The sequence below is a fragment of the Trichosurus vulpecula genome, chromosome 4 (assembly GCF_011100635.1).
Source record: "Trichosurus vulpecula isolate mTriVul1 chromosome 4, mTriVul1.pri, whole genome shotgun sequence".
NCBI classification, from domain to species: domain Eukaryota; kingdom Metazoa; phylum Chordata; class Mammalia; order Diprotodontia; family Phalangeridae; genus Trichosurus; species Trichosurus vulpecula.
Genome location: NC_050576.1, coordinates 132,745,881 through 132,766,470, shown reverse-complemented (window position 1 = coordinate 132,766,470; position 20,590 = coordinate 132,745,881). Strand labels below are relative to the sequence as shown.

The 20,590-nt window shown below is 35.3% G+C and overlaps 1 protein-coding gene across 8 annotated transcripts in view; it reads left to right on the top strand.

Moving 5' to 3' along the window:
• CDC42BPA (CDC42 binding protein kinase alpha) overlaps positions 1–20,590 on the top strand; it is a 426,736-nt gene that overhangs the window by 270,757 nt on the left and 135,389 nt on the right. For all 8 annotated transcript variants that reach the window (XM_036754912.1, XM_036754907.1, XM_036754911.1 and 5 more), the window contains exon 9: positions 6,121–6,200. In XM_036754912.1, the coding sequence (XP_036610807.1) occupies positions 6,121–6,200 (80 nt within the window). The remainder of the gene's footprint in view (positions 1–6,120; positions 6,201–20,590) is intronic.

Here is a 20,590-nt window from a genome sequence, read left to right as displayed (position 1 = left end):
GCTTATGAATTGGATTTAAGTGAGGCAAAGTTGTACAAAGTCATCAACTTCACTCTGTCTTCCAGTCGTTGAAGTTAAGTAGCAAGACAAAAGTCAAGATGACTGTTGATGGCCTGGTCAATGTCTGACCAAGCTTTAAGTGCTCCAGAAAGCCTGCCTCAGCTGCCTTCATGGCTATTGGAACAAATTGTTCTCATCTGCCCATTCTTCCTGGGGGAGTCTTCACATGGTTGGAGTAGACATCCTCCTAACTCTATGACAAATTTGAAGCCTGTTCTTTACCCTCAACCTGGTTTAGCCCATCATACTGGGGTGTGGCCGCTGCATGTGCTACAGCTTCTTGGGGCCACAGTACTATAGGGTCAAACAGTCAGATTCTTAGTATGCTATTAAAATATGTTTTGTCTTTTGGACCAGTTTATGACTGTGGTTTTTGGTACTTGGGACCCTTGAAATATTTGCTATAGTAAAAGCAAAGAATTTTTAAAAAATTTCTTCTGTGGGCCTAAGATTATTTATTACAGTTAATCTGAATTTGCTACCTTTGTGTTGTTTTTATTTACATTATGGTAGGCATTGCTTATATGTTACCTTTTGTTTACTTTGCTGGCATAAATTTGTAAATGTCTTCTGATGTCTGAATTCCTCATATTTGTAATTATTTACATGTACTCCATGATATTGATTATACCACAGTTTATTCAACCACTCATTGGTCAATGGATACTCACTTTGCTTCTTTTCCCTCTCCCTGCCCCCAAATCTGACCATAAATATTTTTACGTACATAGGATCTTTCCCACCTTTTTTCTTCTTTTTGTCATCAACCTTAGTGTATATGGCTAGCATTTGACCCATTTCTGGGTCAAAGGACGTGGATATTTCCTTTGCCCAATTCCCAATTACTTTCCATAGTGGTTAGACCAATTTACAGTTCCATCAGCAGTCCATTACTTTCCCTCTCTTTCCCCAGCACCTCCCAACATTTACTATTCTCATCTTTTGTTATCTTTGTTACTTTTTTTGGTATGAGATAAAACCTCAGGCTTAGTCGTTTTGATTTTCATTCTTTTATAGTTGGTGATTTAGAGCATTCTTTCAAATGGTTGTCAACAGATTGCAGTTGTTTTGAGAACTAGTAGTTCATATCCTTTGACCATTAATCCATTAATTTTATGACTTTTGATCTTAGATATTTGTTACTTTTCTATAAATCTTGGGTAGTAGTCTCTTATTAAAGATATTTACACAAAAAGTTTTTCACAGTTGACTTCATCCTTTCTTTTCCAAGTTGTTTTAATTTTGTTCATTCAATGTCTTGTTCAATTTTATGTAATCTCAATTAAAGATTTTATATTTTGTAATTCCCCCTCTCTATATATGCATATCTTATGTATTAAAATTTTTCTCTTCTTTCCACAATTACAATATGAGCTCCTTAAGGGTATGGATCCTGTTTATTGCTTTTTTTTTCTTATGGCACACAGTAAGCACTTAATAAATACTTATTGACTGACTATTTTTAAGAATTTACATTCTAGCATAGCTGTGCAATGTATCTTTTTTATAGTATCATGTTTAATATTCAGAATATATATTCATTTTGAGTTTATTGTGCTTTGTGGTATAAGATGTTCATCTACACCTAATTTCTGCTAGACTGCTTTTTAGTTTTCTCAACAATTGTTGTCAGATAGAGAGTTCTTCCTCAAGTAATTTATGTTACTGCATTTAATAGGCACTGAGTTACTGATTGTTTTATTTCAGATTGTTTCTAGTCTTTGTTTTTTACTTTGCTTTTTAATGTGTTCCAGATAGTGTTGTTAATTACTGCTTTATAATACAGTTTGAGGTCTGGAAATGTTGTTGTTTTCCAGAGTCCTTTGCTTCCTTGTGACATAAGAGCAGTAGTACTATCTCTAGGACAAAGGGTATTTCCATTTAAATGACTTTTCTAGTACAATTCTAAATTTTTCCTCAGAATAGTTAGATTTTATCTCCACTCATAGTTGATTAATGATTTCTCACAACCCTTTGGACCTTGACTATTTTTTTTTCTTTTATCATCTTTGCCATTGTGAGTTCTTTCCCTTTTTTTCTTCTGCTACCACTTCAGGAATGAAAGGAGTACACTCATTTAGGACTAAAAGTAATTTTTAAGAGATTGTTCCTTGCTATAGCCATAGTATTCATCTCCTACTGGCAATGAGCCTCCCCATATGTAATAACTGGACCAGTTGGCCCTCAGAAAACACACAGAATTTGTCACTAGGCTGATATCTGAAGGCTTTCTAGCATGATGGATCCTTCAAGAATCTCTATTTTACTGGTTTAGTCCTCCAGAACGCAGGGTAGCCTCCATGTTCAGATGAAGCTTTGGAGACAGAATTTTATGGAGAATTGGGAGGAAAAGCAGTTTTAAATCTTGAAAGCTGTCTGACAGATTCCTTGCCCACATCCATAAAACAACCATTTTCATGTCAGTTATTCTTAGAAGTGCATTTCTATCAAATAATTGTACATTTTTCCAAATTCATGAATTAAACTAAACTTGTATCATACTTCAAGCATTGAAAAATTAGAATATCTAAACTTGGACACTTTATTATGTCTGTTAATTTGAAAATTGTGTCTTGTTTTCAGAAGTTATATTCTTATTTTAGGAGTATTTGTGTCTGAATTTTAGATTTCCACTCTCCTCATACTTTTTGCCACATTAGGAATATTTTCAAATATGTATAACTTATCCAACATTTACCAATATCTTCTTTCATAGTCTGGTGAATATAAGATGAAATGTTAGTTGTTTTGATTTGCATTCTTTTTTAATGATCCTGAACACTTTCATGTGGTTGTTGATATTTATAATTTTTACTTTGGAGAATTGCCCTTCAAATCCTTTGACTTTTTAATCTGTCAGGTTATTGTCCATTTTCTTAGATATTTTTATAATTTCCTTACGTAGCTTGGATAAGAGATCTTTTTCAGTGATGTTTGCTATGAAGATTTTTTTCTGTTAATCACCTTCTCTTTTACTTGCACTTCATTTTGTTCTTGCAAAAGAGTGGTGGCGTTAGCTTGAAGAGAGATATAATTTAGAACAGGTACTTGGGCAAGTGCTACAGTAGATAGGCAATCAGAGAAGAGCAAAAGGATTGCAGTGTAGCACTAATGGCTCATTTGGAATTATATAACATAAGTTTGTAGTGGTTCCGGCATAATTGCATAACCTCATTTATAGCATTCAGTAGAGAGAAGTTAAGATGGATCATATCACGTGGTTCAAGTTCAGTAAGAGAGTGGCTGAAGAGGAGTGAAAGTGCAATCATGGAAACTGAGGCAGTTGTTGAATTGAGAAGTCAAGCTACTGGCTTTTGTCAAGTACTAAACATAGTACTGAAGCCCTCCGATAGAAGGAGACAAAGACTGGGGTGAAGAGGAAGGCTGTGCTAAGTAGTGAGGTCTGAGGAGGGAAAATGGTTGAGGGAATCATAAATAGCTGTCACAAAAATCTTAACGGAGTGAACCTTAAAGGAGGAGAAGTGGCTGAGTAACAGTTTCAGAATGAGGGTCTGAATACGTCCTTGAATAATAAGGAAATACTTGTTTTTCATCCTGATTGAGTGTATTGAAGGTGTTGAAAATTCTGTACAAGCTCAATAGAAGCAATTTTTATTAATTTTGACTAACCTAATTCTAAACATTACTGCTTAGAGATATCCAGAGACCTAACTCAAGCCTCTGAAGATCTCACACAAGCCATTTTAGACTTGCAGTTTATAATATACTCAAAAAAATAGACATTTCACAGGCATGATAAAGTGAGGCATCAGTTTGAGTAACACTTCAAGTAAGTTTGCTTCATCAAACACAACAGTAATTACTTGACTTTTGGCACATCCTAGATCAAAGGTTCTTAATTTGGGGTATCTAAAGTTGTTTTTTAAAAATATTTCATAATTGTATTTGTATATATGTAATTTGGTAACATCCTTTATAATTCTATGTATTTTGTTTTATACATTTATAAACTTTCTAAGAAGAGATCCGTAGGTTTCCCCAGAATGCCAAAGGGGCCTATCACATGCAAAAAGTTTAAGTATCTTTAATCTAAGGAGTTCTTTTTCCTAAAATTCTTCAGTCCTTTTTGACAGCTGCTTTTAAGGATTCTTCTTTCTACCTAGTCAAAGATCAACTCAAGAGATACTTCCTTGGACTGAAATAATTAAAGACTAATTTCTTTACTTTGTGTGATTATTATCCTAAACACTTCTAGGTGTGCAGTTTCCTCGAAGAAAATGATTAAGCCTTTGTTTGTAGTTGTGTTTGTCCTTCATTTTGGAAGAGAACCGTGACATCAGGGAAATGATGACATGACTTGCAGTTGACTTTGATTTGATTGAGTGAGGCCTGTGCAAGGTCACCAGCCTCACTTTTTTTTTTTTTGCAGGGTGGAAGTCAGGGATATTGGGGTTAAGTGACCTGCCCAAGGTCATACAGCTAGTAAGTGTATCAAGTGTCTGAGGCCGGATTTAAATTCAGGTCCTCCTGACTCCAGGACTGGTGCTCTACTCACTGTACCACCTATCTGCCCCACCAGCCTCACTTTCTCCTCCAGAGCCATCTGGGTCCAGTAGCCTGATATTCTTCAGGATGACTGGAGATGGCCCAGGATGCATTGGGAGACCCTGGCCCTTTTAGGCTAAGGTCTTTTCAGATTGGTTTGGAATTGATAGTTAAAAGCAGGTAAATATTTCTCTTCCAGGTGTGACCCAGGACTTTAGACTAAAGAAGTTTCCAAATAATATTTTATAATGTGAAGCCTAAGGGGGGAAGGAGCTCAGTATGGTTCTATAGTGGATGTGAGAGAATGTGTATCTTGTACTGGAGCATGGCCAAGGAAAGAATACTGGAAAAAAAATAGGAAGTAATTTTTTTATAAGAAGTTTGAAGAGGAATGAAAACAATGGTGCTTATTACTTAATAATGATTTTCAGTATTTGACTACAGTTAACAACTTAGACTCAGTAGGAAAACTACTTTGAAAAATCAACCCTATTATTCTAGTAGAATTTTTTTAATGGAAACAACAAACTCCTAAATAATCTTAAATTCACTTTTAAAGGGCACCTCTCAGAGGGATGGGGTTTCCTTGCATATAGGGAAATGATGGCATATGAAAGGAAGAGGAATTGTTTAACAGTATAAAGGGATTCCAGACAGCCCAATGATAGGGAGGGGCACATCCAGAAAGGGATTCGGAAGGGGTAGGACTAAGGTGAATGCTGATGCTTAAGTGGGAAAGCAGTAGCACCAGCAGAAACCTAATGAGCTTTTACCTATAAATCACTGGTACTGAGAAAGGAAGAGGAGGAGTATTCACTAGTTATCGAATTATAGATGCCTAACTTTTCCCAGTAGCAATGGTAGCTATGCCACTGGCCCTGAGTATTATATTAATTTTATTTGGTGGAATGGGAGAAAGAACTTGGTTGCCAGGTTGTTTGGGGGGTAAGTGGAATCCATAGGGAAATAACCATAGTGTTTGTTCCCTTACTGGTCCTATAGCTGAGGCATGGTTGATTTATTTGTCTTCCAAAGTAGTGGTAACTTTGTGCCTATCCCTTGTTGGAACGTTGATTTGGTTGTCATCGAGTGATGGGGAAGTGTGTGAGAGTCTGGTCCTGGACCAGCTAAACTGGGAAGGTAGGAGCCTGGTGCCAGATGACAAGTGGCATAGCATTCTCAGTGGTTGTAGAAAGCTAAGACACAGTTGATTTGCTCATAGTCCTATTAGCATCTAGAATAACTTTTTCCCAGATAACTGCTGACTATCATTTGAGAACCAGCTTAAGTCTGGGTAGGCTTGTCAGTAGAAAGCTGAGTACCAAGTGATGAAATTTGTTTTACCTCAGCAAATAATGAAAGATAATCTACTAAGCCTTAGTAGTATTATTAGTAACTAAGGCATAGAAGGGTTACAGTCCACTTTCAACAGGGTGAAGTACCAGTACTGATGCAGTCTTGGATTTGTTAAAGTATATACTAATATAAATGAACTTCTGTGACATACTCTTCAGGTAATATTTGCTTATTTATTGTGTGTTCTTTCCTTCTCAGGAGACGATGCCCCCTCCAACCCATACTGCATTCTCTGGTCACCATCTTCCATTTGTTGGTTTTACGTATACTAGTAGCTGGTAAGTTTGAAATGTTTAAAAAAAAGTTTTGCTAGGTTAAAAGCAAAATGATATGAATTTAAGTTTTAAAAATCTAAGATGATTTACTAGAGATCCTTCTAATTAAAAAAAAATGTTAGTGCTATAACTGTATCTAAAAGATTTTATTGTTGAATAGATTAACTTAGTTTTCAGTGTTTCCCTCAGTCTTCTGACAGATAAGTTTGGTTAGATACTTTTAAATTTCTCAAAATATTTGGGGGCAGCTAGGTGGCACAGTGAGTAGAACACCAGCCCTGGAGTCAGGAGGACCTGAGTCCAAATCCAGCCTAAGACACTGGACACACTTACTAGCTGTGTGACCTCGGGCAAGTCATTTAACCCCAATTGCCCAGCATTTCACCCTCCAAAAAAAACTTTTGGAAACACTTCTAATTCATGTGTTAATTTATTAAAAAGGAAAATTTGCACTGAGGTTAATGAATGTTGAAATTATAAATTGATTTAATTCAAAGGATTTTAATGAGTTCTGAATAAAATTTTTATCTCTTCATTCTTCGCAGCAGATATGGTGCATGATCTATAATTATCTCCAGTGCGGTCTTATCCCATCATATGTTGTTTCCTATTAACTGTAGGTTCATAGTAAAACTCTACCAATTCCTTTCTTTGCCTTTCCATGGAGCAACTGTGAACTTTCCTCCCATTTAGCTAAACCTTGATTTTTTCTCCCTTCATTTTCTTTATTATGAGAATGTTAAGATTGATATGATTCAGTTCTTCATGTTTCACTCCTTGTGCCTTTTGAACAGTGTGATCTCACATTTAGAGAACTAACAGTCATGTTAAATTTTATAATTAATACTCAAATATATCCTGTGATCTCAATGACTCAGTTCTCTTCAACCATGCAAGGCACAGCCCAGCTGTGACCTACCCATCCTATAGGATTCTTCTCCATGCTATTCCATACATCCATCCGAGGGTGTCTGCTGAGCATAACAGAGGCCCTCCTTGCTTTTCCCTAACATGACAAGAGTACCAATACCTAGGGTATGACTCTAGCTATGTACTTGCTGTCCCTCATCCTTGCAATATTTCCAGGTTATAGATGCTGTAAAAACTGTTTCTTGTTGCCTTCGGATGCCTTTTCTGCCCCTCTGCCACTGTCACTGTTGAATCAGACAGGGCTTGCATAATATTAGGGACTATTTTATTTTGTTTCATTGATTGTTATGAGTAAAGAGGTCATCGTCAAATGCCTAAGCTGGTCACCAGAAAACAGACTTTGTTTTCTATTAGGTCCAGACTCTAAGACTTTCCATTTCCAGCATGGTAGAACCCTCCAGATCTTGCACTCAGCAGGAAAACCCTTTGAGAACCCAAAGGTACATCCATGCCACAGTGATACATTTGAGTACAGTTTTGTAGAAGTGACTATTAAATCAACATTTTTACAGGATGTCCTAAAAGTCTTAATGCAGTTTTAGGTTTTTAAAGCTTTGTACATTCTATACCCGGCGATTTGTGAGTATAGAAATATATTTCACCCACCAGGAATTAAGGGAAGCAAAGCAAGCTCTTAAAGATGGGAGAAGAAATGACCAAAAAGAAAAGCATAAAAGAAGAGGATGGAAGAAAGTACATAATTAACAATCATAACTATGGATGACATTTAAATAACTCATAAAATGGAAAAAGACAGTAGAATGGATTTTAAACAAAATCTAACAATATGTTGATTATAAGAAACCCATTTGAAACAGAAAATAAACTCAGAGTTTAAATAAGGGGCTGGATGAGACTCTGTTTTGTCCAGCTGAAATGAAAGAGGAAGGGGTAGCAGTTATGATTTCAGACAATACAGTAGCAAAAAATAAAAAAAGACCCAATTAAAAGAGATAAATAGGGAAACTACATTTTGCTGAAATGTATCATACCAGTGCTTTTTAAACTGTGGGTATTGATAATGAAAATAAGTTCTTTGCAGAAGAAAATTTCATACAGAAGTTTACTCATCCGTATATGGATATGAGATCTCATTGATTTGAATGTTCTCTTCTGTAACGCAGATTGCAACCTACCTACTTCGGTCCTTCCGTGGAACTCTTTTCCATGACTTTCCATAAATTTGCCGAGAGGGTCTCTAGACACTGTAGAGACCATCTTATTTTTTCATGGCAACACAGAATAGCAGTGAAATGCTGGATCTATCCACTTGTCACTGTGAAAGGAGTGATATACTGGAAAGAACATTGGTTCTGGAGACAGAAAACTGCCCTTCTAAAGCATCAGCCTGTCTTCTTTTTCTGTTATACGTTTCCCTGGCTTTTACTCCTATTCTTCTTTAGAGTTCCTCTTTGGTTATGCCTTATTAATACTGGAAAAATGTGACTGAGAAGTCTTTACGAATTCCTGTACTATATGCCTACTTTCCCATCAATGTGAAATTTTTATGAAAATTATTCTTAGACAAGCTTTCAAGAAGCCTCATTCCCTAGAAAACCACATCTTCATAATCAAAACATTGACCAAAAGATGTAAAGAGTACAAAATCCCATTACTTAGTTTTTATCCCAAAAATATTAAATGTAGTAGAGCAAAATATTGTCTCAAAAACTGTATTCCAACAAGGTGGTTCCAGTCTATACATCAGAATTATTTAAGATTTCTTTTTAAAAAATTTCTATTCATTTTGAACTTAAATAGGAAAAGACCAAAAAAAGAACATTTCCACGTACACAACACGGAAAAGAGGATTCAGTATAAAACTACGAATCTCCATTTCACAGTTTATTTTTTTAAATTATGTAATTAATACTACACATTGTTTTCAAAGCTATTCTGCTTTATATGCTTCTTTTGGTTTTCTTTTGTTCTCCACTGTGCACTTTTTTCTCTCCCCTCCCCCTGCCCCAAAGAAAGCTACCATTAGACACATATGTGTGTGTGTGTATGTATGTATGTGTAAAACCATACTATACATACTTTTCTTTTTCAGTTCTTTCTCTGGATATGGGTAGCATCTTCCTTCATAGGTTCTTTGTAATTGATTTGAGTATTTATAATACTCAGAATGACTTAGTTGTTCATACTTGTTCTTAGAATAATATTGCTCTTACTGTGTACAATTTTCTCTTGGTTCTGCTCATTTTACTCTTTCTTATTTCCTGCAAGTATTTCTATGTTTTTCTAAAATCGACAGCTCGTCATTTTTTATAGCAGAGTACTATTCTATCACAATCATATACCACAATTTCTTTAGCCATTCTCCAGCTGATGGCCTCATTGTCCATTTCTTTGCCACCACAAAAAAAAACTGCCAGAAAAATTTTAGAACTTACAAGTTGTTTTCCTTTTTTTCTCTAATCACCTTGGGAAGCACACCTTAATAGTGATGTTGCTAGGTCAAAGTGTATATAGACAGTTTAATAACTCTTTGGGCATAATTCCAGATTGCTCTCCAAAATGATTGGATCAGTTCCACCAACAGTAAATTAGTGTTCCAATGTTTCCAGATCCCCTCAGACATTTGTCACTTGCCCTTTTATCATTTTAGCTGATCTCATAGGTGTAAGATGATATCTCAAAGTTGTTTTAATTTGCATTTCTTTAATCAATAATGAGTTAGAGCATTTTTCATATGACAATATATAGTTTTGATTTTTTTATTGAAAAACTGCTTGTTTATATCCTTTGACCATTTATCAATAGAAAAACACTTATTCTTATAGATTCGACAAAGTTCTTTATATATTTGAGATATGAGACCTTTATCTATATGTCTATAAAATTTTTCCTCTGATTTTCTGTTTTCCTTCTAACCTTGGCTATATTGGTTTTATTTGTTACAAAGCCTTTTAACTTAATGTAATCAGAATTATCCATTTTATATCTCACAGTGATTTCTTTCTTTCTTGTTCATAAATTATTCTCCTATTCCTAAGGCTGATAGGTATTATGTTCCATAGTCTTATAATTTTCTTATGCCATCTCTTTTTATATCTAAGTCATTTATCCATTTTGACCTTATCTTGTTAAATGGTATAAAATATTGGTATTTGCCCAATTTCTGCCAGACTGCTTTCCAGTTTCCCCAACAATTTTTACCATATAAATTCTTATCCCAAATACTTAAATCTTTATATTTGTCAAACACAAGATTACTATCACCATTTGCTACTGTGTATTGTATGTCTACTCTGTTCCACTGATCTAGCTATCTATTTCTTAGCCAGCACCAGATAGTTTTGATAATTACTGCCTTAGTGTATAGTTTAAGATTTGGTACTGCTAAGTCTCCTTCCTTTACATTTTTTTCATTAATTCCCTTGATATTCTTGAACTTTTGGTCTTCCAGATGAATTTTGTTATTATTTTTTTCTATTTCAGAAAAATATTTTTCAGGGAATTTTATTGGAATGGCATTGAATAAATTGACTAGTTTAGGTAAAATTGTCATTTTTATTATATTTGCCCTGGCTACCCATGAAAAATTAATATTTCTCCAGTTGTTTAAATCTGACTGTATTTGTATAAAAAGTGTTTTATAATTATGTTCATGTAGTTCCTGGGTTTGTTTTTGATAGATATTCTTGTATTTTATGTTGTCTACAATTATTTTAAATGTTGTCTACAATTATTTTAAATGAGGTATCTCCTCCTCTCTCTTCTTACAGGATTTTGTTGGTGATATGTAGAAATGCTGATCATTTATATAGCTTTATTTTATATCTTGCCACTTTGCTAAAATTGTTAATTGTTTCCATTAACATTTTAGTTGAATCTTTAGGATTTCCGAAGTATATCATCATATCATCTGCAAAAAGAGATAGTTTTGTTACCTCATTGTCCATTTTGATTCCTTCGTTTTCTTTTTCTTCTCATTGCTAATTGCCAGCATTTCTAATATAATATTGAATAATATTGATGACAATTAGCATCCTTGTTTCACTCCTGATTTTATTGGGAAGGCTTCTAAGCTTATGCCTGTTATAGGTAATTCTTGCTGATGGTTTTAGGTAGATGCTTCTTATCATTTTAAGGAAAATTCCCTTTATACCTGTGCTTTCAAGTGTTTTTAATAGGAATGAGTATTGTATTTTATGAAAAGCTTTTTCTGCATCTGTTGATAGATTCATGGGATTTTTATTACTTTTGTTATTCATATAATCAATTATGTTAATAGTTTTCCTTTAATTAAACATTAAACCATCTCTGAATTCCTGATATAAATCCCACTTGGTCAAAATATATAAACTTTGTGTAATATATTGTTGTAGCCTCCTAGCTAGTATTTTTTTTAGAATTTTTGCATCTATATTCTTTAATGTAGTTGGTCTATAAATTTTCTTTCTGTTTTCACTCTTCCTGGTTTAAGTACCATATTTCTTTCATAAAAAGGAGTTTGGTAGGACTTTTTCTTTGACTACTATTCCAAATAATTTATTTAATACTGGAATTAATTGATCTTTAAATGTTTGGTACAATTCACCTGTGAATCTGTCTGGTTCTAATGCTTTTTTCTTAGGAAACTCATTTATGGCCTATTCAATTTCTTTTTCTTTTTCTTTATTTTTCTTTGCAAGGCAGTCGGGGTTAAATGACTTGCCCAGGGTGACACAGCTAGTAAGTGTCAAGTGTCTGAGGCTCGATTTGAACTCAGGTCTTCCTGACTCCAGGGCTGGTGCTGTCTATCCACTATGCCACCTAGCTGCTCCTTTAAAAAATTTTTTTTCTTAATTTATTTTAAACTTGAATATTAAGACTTAAATACACAATACGAAAAGAAAAAGAAACATATTATAAACTTAAATACCAAAATTTAAATGGAAAATAAGAAAAGAAAAAAAGCAGTGCCATGTGCACAGCAGAACATAAGAGATGATTGAAATTATACAATAAATTTCCATTTTAAGAAAGCCTATGTAATAAATACTACATATTGTGTTCTGAGCTGTCCATCTTTTCTTTGCTTCATTGTAAAGTTTCTTTTGTTCTCTGCTGTGCACTTTTTACTTTGTTCTTTTTTCCCCTTCCTCAACTCTTCCCCCTTTCCCTCAAGAAGGCTACAATTAATCATGCATATATTTGTGTGTGTATGTATACTCATATATACATATACATACATATATACACACACAAACACAAACATATGTACATATGTAAACTTACATATACTTAGATACCTATAATCATCCTCATATATAGATATATACATTCATATGCGTATATATAAGATTGTACTCTACTTGTTGTCTCTGTTTCTCTGAGGGTGGGTAATGTCTTCCTTCACAGGTCCAAGTCTTTCCCTATTTTTCTAAGTCTACCCACTCATCATTTCCTAAAGCACAGCAAAATTCCAACCTTATACCGTTTAGTTATTTTAAATAGTCCACAATAGTACTGATTAGCATGGTTGACATATAGTATAGTTTCCCTATTTTTCTCGCCTGATTAAATCTATTTTAGCTTTAACTTTGTCTGAGATCATGATTACTACCTCTACTTTTTTCCCTAATAAATTCTTCTCCTGACCTTGATTTTATGTTTGTGTATATCTCCTAACTCTTCTTGTTTTACTTCTATCTGCTGGCTTGCCCTCCTATTACTTAACCTACCCTCTCCCTTCTATCCTAAAATTCCTACCTTTTCCTCTTCCCCCTCCATATCCCTTAAGCCTTTCATTTCTTTCTGAATTTAGAACACTTTGTTGCTTTTCTAGATTTTTGTGTATTATTCCCTCTTTAACCCATTCCTGATGAGAGTAGGGTTCCAGAACAGTAGCCCTTCTCCCTCATCGACTCACCCCTCTGTGTCAGTTTTTTCTCTTGTGCCTCATTTTGTATAAGATAATTACTCTTTTATCTTTTCCTAGACAGTTTGCTTTTTAGTATCACATCATACTTAGGTCTACCCCAATCTTTGTTTTGAACTACCCAATTACTAATAACAATCTTAGATATACAATTTGCATTTCCTCATATAAAAAGTGAATAGTCTGTCCTTATTGAGTCCCTTGTGATTAGTTGTTGATGTTTACCTTATATTTCTGTTGGATCTTGTATGTCATATTTCCTATTAAGTTCAGGTCTTTTTGCAACAAAATCCTAAAAGTCTGATTTGAAGTTCTTCTATGATTTCATTTGACTTTACTTTTTGTGGCAGGAGAGGCTTTTTCACTTCAGTATCCTCTTCTGAAGATGAACTCCAGTCTTCTCTATTCCCATAGTAACTTTCTTTGGTTGGATTCTTTCTCCTTAGCCTGCTCATTTTTTTAGAAACTTGTTGCAGCTTATTTTTTGTAATCGCCTCTAGTCCTGAGGTATGGAGGATGGTGCCTCTGGTCTCTGATCCTCCTTCAGTTCTCCCCTCTGGCCTGGAACTGAAACCAAGAACTCCAGCCTCTTCTAAGTGCCCACAGCCAGCAGAGTCCCTGCCTCATACTTCTACACTTGCTGGGTGTGTGCTGGTTCTTTCTCATTCAGGGCCACATCTGAGCAACATAGCTGGGTCTAGCATTCCATATCAGCAGAGGTTCCCTTAATCTTCCCCAGGCTCAACAGACTCCCAAGGAGAATTGAAAGTTCCTCTGGCTGAGGCTAAGGCTAAGGCTACATCCCAACCCAAGTAACCCCAGGGCTTGCCGCTTGAGGAACCAGCCTGGAGGTGTTTTCACTTCACAGGGACCAAACCTTGGTCCTGGTATTTTTGTTCTGATTGTCCCAGGAAGACCTTGGTTCTGCCCCAACTCTTGTTTTTATCGCTTTGTGTTCCCCTGAGGCACTATTTGGTCTTGTTTATGTGGGAAATCTGGAGAGCTTGAAATTTTCTGATCTATGCTGCCTTCTTTCCAGAATCCTCTCTCAATTTCTTTTTCTAGAATATGTTTATTTACATATTCTTCTTCCTCTTCTTTTAATCTAGGCAGTATATATTTTTGTAAATATTCTTCCATTTCACTTAAATTGTTGAATTTATTGGCATGTAATTGGGGAAAACAACTCCTTATAATTGCTTTGATTTCATCTTCATTACTGGCATAGTCACCCTTTTCATTTTTCATACTAGTGATTTGGTTTTCTTTTCTCTTTTAATCATTAGTGATTTATTTATTTTGTTTTATATTAATTCCATGGTTTTTTTACACTCAAGTTTTATTAATAAGTCTCACCTTTAATTTTTATGATTTCCAATTTAGTGTTTAATTAGGGATTTTAATTTGGTTTTTTTCTACTTTTTAAAATTACATGCCCAATTAATTTTATTGATATAAGCAATTAAAAATATAAATTTTCCTCCGATTACTGCTTTTGCTATATGCCATAGGTTTGATATGTTGTCTCATTGTCAGTTTCTTTAATGAAATTATTGATCATTTCTAGGATTTGTTCCTTAGCCTTCTCATTCTTTAAGGTTAGGTTATTTAGTCTTTAATTAGTTTTTAATTTGTGTTTTCATGGTCCCTTATTGAATATAATTTTCATTGCATTTTGACCTGAAAAGGATGCACTTAATTTTTCTGCTTTTCTGCATTTAACTATAAAATTTTTATCCCTTAATATATGGTCAGTTTTTGTAAAGTACCATGTACCACTCAGAAAAAGGTGTATTCCTTTCTATTCCTATTCAGTTTTCTCTAGATAGCTATCATTTGTAGCTTACCTAAGATTCTATTCACCTCCTTAATTCCTTTCTTATTTTTTGGTTAGATTTATCTAATTCTGAGAGAGGATGTCTAAAGTCTTCACTATTATAGCATTACTATCTATTTCCACCTATAATTCACTTAACTTTTCCTTTAAAACTTTAAATGCTATAGCATTTGGTGCATATGGGTTTAGTATTGATATTACTTCATATTCTTTTTTTTCCCCTCAGCTGAAGCATAATACTATTCCAGCCCTTTATTTTAACTCTGTGTCTATCTCTCATTTTTAAATGTGTTTCTTGTAAACAACTGAAACAGTAAGGCAATAAACACAGCAACGATAATCGTGAATATGCCTGTAGTTCTCTATGGCAAAATACGAGAGACTGTCCATAAAGAAGATAAAAGAAGTGTGACATTTATTCAGACACCAGAAAATCATATCCCATAACCAAATGTTCAGCTCCCACAGCCAGGCAGCCCACTCTATCATGAAAGAAAGGAGCTTAAAACGCCATATCACAGCCTGGAAACTCACCATCCCAAAACTTCTCCAGCCCCCTGCCGGGGTCTTCCCCAAAACAAACTCACGGTACAGCTAAATCAGCCTGTTCAGTTCTGACAGTCACGAGAGCAGCTGTTAGCAGCCACTAGCAGCCATATTGTCTTTTTCTCTCTCTCTCTCTCAGCATTTTCTGTGACATAATTTCCTTTTCCTGTCAGGGAGCTCCTCCCACTACTTATGTCCTAGACTTCCTGTGACATAAGCAGGTCACATGGCCTATTAATGGGTGGGAAAGATCTTCAAATCAAAATTGCTACTACAACAACATATTTTTAGATTCTGATTTTTAATCCATTCTCCTGTTCATTTCCATTTTGTGGGTGAAGTTCATCCCATTCAAAATTATGATGACTAGATTTGTGTATCCCTCCATCCAATATTTCCTCTCACCCTCTCTTTTTATCCAAACCCTCCTCACAAATCTGATTTACTTCTAACCACTACCTCCCTAATCCTCACCCTTTTTAAGAATCCCAGGAGACGATTCTGAGAAGACGGTTGAGTAGGTCAGAGAATTCCAAGCTCTCCACATTTTCCCCGCAATCAAAACAAAATAGTGCGTCAGGGTGAATGTAGAGCTGTAAAAATTAACAAGAGTTAGGGCAGAACAGTGGTTCTCCTGCAACAACCAGAGCAGATCTGAAGAAAAATCCAAGGGCCAAGTTTGGTCCCTGTGAAGGGTAAACACCTCCAGCCTAGTTCCCCTGAAATAGCAAGTGGTAAGCCCTTGGGCTGGTTGGGTTGGGAGGTAGCCTTGGCCCCAGGCAAAGGAATTTTCATCACCCAGAGAGTGTAAGGAGTTGGGCATTTGAGTGGGGGAAGATTGAGGGAACCTCTGCTGATAAGGGAGTCTGGAGTTCTTAGTTTCAGTTCCAGTCCAGAGGGGAGAACTGAAGGAGGATCTGAGGTCAGAGGCACCATCTCCCATACCCCAGGACTAGAGGTAATTAACAGGAAATAAGGTGCTACAAATTCTAAAAAAAGAAATGAGCAGGCTAAGGAGAAAGAATTCAACTACAGAAAGTTACTGTGGGAATAGAGTCTAAAAGACCATGGGTCTTGGAACACTACTTATTGAAGATCAAAAGAACTGAGGTTGGGGCTAAAAATACCGTATCCAGCATAGTTAAGCATGATGCTGAATGAAAACAAAAAAGGACATTCTGTGAATTGCCAGACTTTTTCAGGATTTTGTTGCAAAAAACCCTGAACTTAATAGAAAATTTGACATACAAGGTCCATATTTATAAGGTGCATATCAAAGACTAATTACAAGGACTCAATAAGGATTGTTTATTTCTTATATAAGGAAATGTAAATTGTATGTCTGATATTGTTATTAGTAATTGATAGTTCAAAAGAAAGATTGAGGTAGACCTGAGTATGACGTGATACTAAAAAGTAAAACCATTTAGGAAAAGGTAAAAAGACTGTAGAAATGAGGTATGAGAGGCAGAATTGACACAGAGGAATTAGATGGGGGAGGAGGGTTGGTAGTTTTGGAGCTCTATTCTCAACAGGAATGGGTCGAAGAGGGTCAATACATATATATCTAGAAGGGCATAAAAGTCTTCTAAATTCAGAAAGAAATAAAAGGATAAGGGGACAGGGAGATTTTTAGAAGGAACCTTACATCAGGTCTGGGTTAAAGACAGAACAATATATACATTTAGAAGGGAATAAAAGTCTTCTAAATTTATAAAGAAATAAGAGGGTGAGGGAATCGGATCGAGGAGGGGTATAGAAGGGTGTTTAGACTAATGGAAATGGGATGAAGAGGTAATAATTTAATATTTGGAAGGCTATAAAAGTCTTCTCAATCCAGATAGAAACAAGAGGGTAAGGGGAAAGTGTGGGGGGAGAGGATAAGGGAGGGATTACATAATAGTATGGCAAGCTAGCCTGTAGAAGTAAAGTTGAGGAGTTGGGAGGGATAGGAAATAAGAGAAACAAACAAACATGAAATAAAGGATCAGGAGTAGAATTTATTAGGAAAAAAAAAAGTTGAAGCTAAAATCAATTTAATCAAAAGATAAAAATAGGGCAACTCTTTTTCAACCCTATCAATATTGTTTTGGACTATTTAAAATTACTATAGACAATGTAAGGTTGGAATATTGCTGTGGTATAGGAAGTAATGAGTTGATGAACTTAGAAAAATATGAGTTGGTAGAATTAGAAAAATATGGAAAGACTTTGACATATGAGAGAAGATGTTATCCACCTTCAGAGAAACAGAGGGCAAACAAGTATAGTATGGTGTTACATAGGCGCATATGAATGTATATGACTATATATGAGTATGATATGTATGTGTATATAAGTGTGTATTTGTATCTATGGTTAATTGTAGCCTTCTTGAGGATTTGGGGGAAAGGGAAGGAAAAGAAAGTAAAAAGTGCACAGCAGAGAACAAAAGAAAGCTTACAAGACAGCTCTGAACACAATGTGTAGCATTTTTTATTTAGGCTTTCTTGAAATGGAAATTTATTCCTGTATATTTTTAATCCTCTCTTATGTTTTGCTGTGCACATGGTGCTTTTTTCCTTTTTTCTTATTTTCTCTTTAAGTTTTAGTATTTAAGGTTATATGTTTCTTTTCTTATTGTGTATGTAAGTTTAAAATAGATTAATTAAAAAAAAGAATCCCTCCCTTATCCTCTCCATCCACTCTCCTACTTCTTGATCTACACACCCTTTTAAAAGTCCCTCCCTTATTTCGTTCCCTCGCCTTCCTGTTTCTTTACAAATTTAGAAGAATTTTATACTGTTTTAGATGTATGTGTTATTCCCTCTTTAACCAATTCCGATGAGAATAAAATTTCCAGCACTACCAGCTCTCCACCCCCGCCTGCTTTCACTGTAACAGTTTTTCCATTCACACCTCTTTTGTATGAGATAATTGCTTCATTTTACCTCCCTTACCCAATTTCATTTTTCAAAATTATCCCATCATACTCAACCCCAAGCCTTCTATCTATGTATGCTCTTTCAAACTACCCAAGTAAGATGACATTTTCTGTATGAGAAGTAAACAATTTGACCTTATTGAGTCCCCCATAATTGGTCATTATTGTTTATTTTATGTTTCTCCTATATCTTATATGTCCAATTTTCCTTTGAGTTCTTTTTTCTCAAAAATACCTGAAAATCTTTTACTTCATTAAATGCTCCCCCCCCTTTTTTTTTACATTCAGGATTATACTACTCTGCTTTGCAGGGTAAGTTATTCCTGGTTGCAAACTCAGCTCCTTTGCTCTTCAAAATATAATGTTCTAAGCTCTCCAGTCTTTTAATATAGAAGCTACTAGATCTTGTGTTATCCTGACTGTAGCTCCACAGTATTTAAATTTTTTTTCTTGTTGCTTATAGTATTTTCTCCATAACCTGGGAGATTTGAAACTTAGCTATGATGTTCCTGAAAATTTTCATCTTGGAATCTTTCAGGTGGTGATAGATGGATAATTTCCTATTTCTATTTTACCATCTCGTTCTAGAATTTCATGGCAATTTTCCTTAATGATTTCTTGCAATATCATATCTAGATTCCTGTTTTTCTTTAATCATAACTTTCAGGTAGTCCACCAGTTCTTAATATTGTCTCTCCCTGATCTGGTCTCTAGATCAATTGTTTTTCTAATGAGATATTTCAAAGTCTCTTCTATTTTTTTCATTTTAATTATGTTTTATTATTTCTTGGTGTCTTACAACATCATTAGCTTCTCCTTGACAAATTCTAGTGTTTAAGGAGCTATTTTCTTCCTTAAGTTTTTAGATCTCTTTTCCCCATTGGTTGACATTCTTTTCATAATATTCTTGATTTTCTTGGATTCTTATTTTTTTCTGCCTAATTTTTCCTCAATATCTCTGATTTTTAAAGTCCTTTTTAAGATCTTCCAAGAACTCTTTTTTGGGCATATAACACTAACATTTTTTCTTTGAAGTAGGAATGACTTTTTAAACTTTATTATCTTCTTCTGAGTATAAACCTTTATTGTCTTCTTCTGAGTATAAACCTAGATCCTCCTCCATAACAGCTACCTTTGCTCAAGTTCTTTCTCCTGTCTTTACTTTTTGTGTGTGTGTGACTTATTAGTACAGTCAGTAGTAGTCTAAGGTGTGGGAGTTGATGCCTCAGGCTTCAGGTTTTTCATTCTCTTGTTTTCTGAACTCTGCCAAGGGCTGTACCTCTAGCACTCTTCTCTGCCCCTGAGCCAAGGGTAGGGTTTCTAGCCACACTGTCACTGCAAATACCCTTGCTCCCAGTAGTCCCTTTCCTGGCTGCAAACTTCATCTCACCCCTCTGCCCTGGAACCAAAACCTAGAACTCCAATCTCCTGCTAATGCTACAGCCAGCAAGGTCCCTGTTCCTTTGCTACACACTCAGTGGGCATGTGCTCACTAATCCTTGCCCAGAACCACAGCCTGGTCCTGAGTCTGGGTCTGGTCTGCACAACTGGGCCTGGTGTCCTACAACAGAGGAGGTTCCTTTAATCCTCCCCTGCTTAGCTGTCCCAGCACCACACTGTGAGGTGAAAATTCCTGAATCCTAATTGCCTCCTGGGCTTGTTGTTTGTTAATTTAAGAGAGTCTGCCTGGAGGTGTTTGCACTTCAGTGGGCCAAACCTAGGCCCCTGGAGGTGAGGTGTTTCCTGATGTCTTCTCCAGTTGTCTTAGATTATTTCTGCTGCTCAAAGTTCACTTTGAGGTGATATTTTATCTTGTTTGAGTGAGAATTTTGGAGAGCCTAGTATTTCCTGTCTTATTCTACCATCTTTCCTAGTCAACAATTCTTGAAAAGTACAAGAGATAGCATTGTCAGTTACATTTAGCTCTAGAACACTAAACAGTCTTCTCTGACAGTCTTCTCTGAGAGAGCCGTAACCACTCAACAGAGTTTGGCATAAACATCTTCACAGGGAAAAGAAGGTACATGGAATGCTTAGGCACGATTTAGTTGTTAAGGAACCTTCAGAGAGATCAGATCACAGATCCATTTGTGTATTTGTAGTTAAGGAACATTATGCATTTGAATATCGTTCTAATCAATAGAATTATATAACAAAACATTGGTGAAATGCTTTCAATTCAAGTGAAATGCTTTCAAGTAACTATGTTGATTGAAATTCTTGTTATTCTTTAAAGAGCCAGACCTCTTTTTTTTAACTTTGTGTTATTTTAAAAAGCCAGTTTAAGG